The 3,787-nt window shown below is 46.3% G+C and overlaps 1 protein-coding gene across 1 annotated transcript; it reads left to right on the forward strand.

Moving 5' to 3' along the window:
- Positions 1-1,105: 1,105 nt before the first annotated feature.
- Positions 1,106-2,844, forward strand: LOC110883870. The gene is made up of 2 exons (XM_022131557.1): positions 1,106-1,225; positions 1,729-2,844. The coding sequence occupies exons 1-2, from the start codon at positions 1,106-1,108 to the stop codon at positions 2,842-2,844; spliced, it is 1,236 nt and encodes a 411-aa protein (XP_021987249.1).
- The last annotated feature ends 943 nt before the right edge of the window (positions 2,845-3,787 follow it).

Consider the following 3,787-nt stretch of genomic DNA (forward strand, 5'->3'; position numbering starts at 1 on the left):
TTGATTTTTATAAAATTTCAGGCCCGCTTTTGAATTCTTTATAAAATTTCCAGCCCATTTTTACAAAAATTCTGTTCCAATTCAGCAGCAAAAAAAAAAAAAAAAAAAAAAACATCCTTAATATAATAATAATATATTCATTGTGTTATTTTTTCGTTTGCAGGTTGATGTCCTCAACCCCTGCTCCCGATACTGTTGAGCCTTTAGACGAACTGAACGTGATCTGAGGAGACGTCTTCGCGAGAGATCTCGTGCGGTTGGGCTGCTGCTCGCAGCTGGTGAGCCGGAGCCGGTGGTACCCGCTGAAGCCGAGGGCTCAGAGGACGAAGGAGACGCAATTGTGGCGGACGACGAGCGACCGCTGAATGAATCGAATTAACCCGGAGGAACAGGCTTGGAGCCCAATATTATTAGACCTACTATAGATGCACCTACTTTTGAAATTAAATCTAGTATTATTAATATGGTGCAGAATTCGGTGCTGTTTGACGGGCACGAGCATGAAGATCCCAGACGACATATAGCTGCTTTTCTCGAAGTCTGTTCGACGTTCAAGATTAGAGATGTTTCGGAGGATGCTGTTCAGTTGAGGTTGTTTCCATTCTCGTTGCGGGACAAAGCCAGAGCTTGGCTGATGTCACTTCCAGCTGGGTCCATCAGGACCTGGAATGAGCTGGCGGAGTTATTCATGCAAAAATACTTTCCGCCTGAGAAAACAACCAAGTTGAGAAACCGGATTGTTACTTTTCGCCAAGAAGAGGGAGAGTCGTTGCACGTGGCCTGGGAGCGGTTTAAAGATTTGTTACTTGATGTTCCACATCATGGCTTCTCCAAAAGACAACTGGTCTTGACGTTCTACCAAGGCCTTTATTATGATACGCAGGAGGGATTAGATGTGAATGTAAGAGGCGACCTAGGAACAAAGACGCCAAATGAAGCCTGTGCCATCATCGAAAAAGCTGCATTGAAGTCTAGCTCACGTCGGGAAGGAGAGAGAGGCCAGACATCATCGTCATAATCTCGCCCAGGAGTTCACGCGATGGACGACTACACAGCAATTACTGCACAAATCTCAGCTCTGTCGGCGAAGTTTGATAAGTCTTAGATGGCTGCACAGGCTAGTTCTGGATGTGACCAGTGCGGAGTGTCACACGAGCTTGGTGCATGCTTCCAGGGAGTTGTGTATGAGGGCCAAGAGGAGGAGGTAGATTTTGTGAGTAATCAGGTGAGGCCACAGAACAACCCGTACAACAATACCTACAACCCGGGATGGAGAAATCACCCAAATTTTGGGTGGAGAGCGAACGTGGGTAATTAAAAACCACTAGGATTTGCCCAGCGCGCTCCAGCGCCACAGCAAGCTCACGGTCAACAATTTTAACATTACAACGAACCTTTCCAGCCACGTCTATATTCATATCAGAATCAGGGCACTGGAAGTAGTTCCCAGCAGCAGGCCCCGCAATCAAGTTCTAAGCTGGAGGAAATGATGGCTCAGCTTCTTTCTAGCTCCACGAGTGCAAATCAGTTGGCTGAAAAACGATACCAACAAAGCGAAGATCGTTTTCTAGCTCACGAGGGAGAAATGAGGAGTCAAAAGGTCTCGATTCAGAATATCGAGAATCAGGTTGGTCAGCTGGCAAAGATGATGTCGAAGAGACCCTCAAGTGGTCTTCCAGGCAACACAGAGCCAAATCCGTGCGAGCATGTAAATGCGGTCATGACTAGGAGTGGCAAGCCAGGCGTGGCCCAGCAAGTACAACACAAGTCCAGGAGCCAGTCAAAGAGTACACTCCTCGAGTTCCATACCCTGGCCGGCTGAAGAAACAGAAAAACGAAGAACAATACGGTAAGTTCCTTGAAATGTTTAAGAAACTGCATATAAACATACCGTTTGTTGAAGACCTGGCCCAGATGCCAAAGTATGCGAAATTCTTGAAGGACATCCTCTTGAATAAACAGAAGCTTGAAGATATGTCCTGTGTGGTGATGAACGAAAGCTACTCTGCAATCCTTCAAAATCGTCTGCCCACGAAAATGGGAGATCCTGGCAGTTTCACGCTTCCTTGTTTAATAGGAAATATGTCTGTTAGCCATACATTGGCTGATTTGGGAGCGAGTATCAACCCTATGCCCTATAAGGTTTTTACAAAGTTGGATCTAGGTGAGCCGTCGCCTACACGAATGAGCATTCAACTAGCTGATCGTTCCATCAAGTATCCACGTGGATTTGTTGAGAATATGCTTGTTAAGATCGACAAGTTTGTGTTTCCAGTGGACTTTGTTATCCTGGATATGGATGAGGACTCTAGGGTGCCTTTGATTCTCAGACGTGCATTCTTGAATACCGCCCGGGCCATTGTAGACGTAGCTGCCGGCCAGATTACACTCCGAGTGAATGATGAGCATGTGACCTTTGACATCAAGCGGTCGATGCAGCACCCACAGATTCAGGATGATGCGCTCAACTATGTTGACATTGTCGACACGTATGTGAGCACACATTTCCAGGGCACGATTGAGGAGATTGATTCGGACATACATCTGTTGTGCGGGGACCTAGATGGCATTACGCAGGAGGGCCACGATTTCAAGCAGCCAGTCTATCAGGTTGGTGATGATGGTACCCAGAGTCCGGATCGATTTTCAGAGATTGATCGTGAGGATGAAGAAAAGTCGAAGCCGTCGGTTGAAGATCCCCCGTCTTTGGAGCTTAAGGAGCTTCCGCCCCATTGGGAATATGCATTTCTAGACGAGGAGCGCCGTTTGCCGGTTATTATCTCATCATCGTTGACGGACGAGGAAAAGAGCAAACTGCTTAGTGTTTTGCGAAGAAAGCACTAGCATGGAAGATTATGGATATCAAAGGCATCAATCCTTCTTGTTGTACTCACAAGATTCTGATGGCAGACGAGTACAAGCCCTGTGCACAGCCTCAGAGGCGGTTGAATCCCAATATGCAAGATGTGGTCAAGAAAGAAGTGATTAAGTTGTTGGATGCTAGGTTGATTTATCCTATATATGACTCTGTGTGGGTGAGTCCAGTGCAAGTAGTACCCAAGAAAGGTGGTATTACTGTAGTCCCAAATGATAGGAATGAGCTGATTCCTACCCGTACCGTCACTGGGTGGCCAGTTTGCATTGACTACCGCAAACTCAACGATGCTACTCGTAAGGATCACTTCCCGCTTCCATTCATCGACCAGATGTTGGAACGTCTGTCGGGGAAGTCGTATTACTGTTTTCTGGACAGGTTTTCTGGGTCTTTCAAATTCCCATCGCTCTTGAGGATCAGGAGAAGACTACCTTTACTTGCCCTTTTGGCATATTCGCCTACCAGCGGATGCCTTTTGGGTTATGCAATGCACCGACGACCTTCCAGAGATGCATGGTTGCAATTTTTCATGATATGATCAAGGATTCTATGGAGGTTTTTATGGATGACTTTTTGGTATTTGGAGATTCCTTCGATCATCGTTTGGAAAATTTAAAGAAGATGTTGAAGAGGTGTGAGGAGACGAATCTTGTCCTAAACTGGGAAAAGTGCCACTTCATGGTACGTGAAGGCATAGTTTAGGGACATAAGATTTCGCGTGCTGGTATGGAGGTCGATCCAGATAAAGTTGATATCATTTCACGACTTCCGCCTCCCACCTCTGTGAGGGAAATATGGAGCTTTCTTGGTCATGCGGGGTTCTTCAGGCGATTCATCAAGGATTTTTCAAAGATCTCTAGGCCCATGACCCGTCTGTTGGAGAAAGAGGCTGTGTTTATCTTTGGCGATGAT

This window comes from Helianthus annuus, chromosome 1 (assembly GCF_002127325.2).
Source record: "Helianthus annuus cultivar XRQ/B chromosome 1, HanXRQr2.0-SUNRISE, whole genome shotgun sequence".
Taxonomy (NCBI): domain Eukaryota; kingdom Viridiplantae; phylum Streptophyta; class Magnoliopsida; order Asterales; family Asteraceae; genus Helianthus; species Helianthus annuus.

Bases quoted from the DNA above. Each gene is read 5' to 3' on its own strand.
- LOC110883870 (XM_022131557.1), top strand. From the start codon at position 1,106: ATGGCTGCACAGGCTAGTTCTGGATGTGACCAGTGCGGAGTGTCACAC. The intron at 1,226-1,728 runs GTGAGGCCACAG...GGTCATGACTAG, and splicing joins TAGATTTTGTGAGTAATCAG to GAGTGGCAAGCCAGGCGTGG.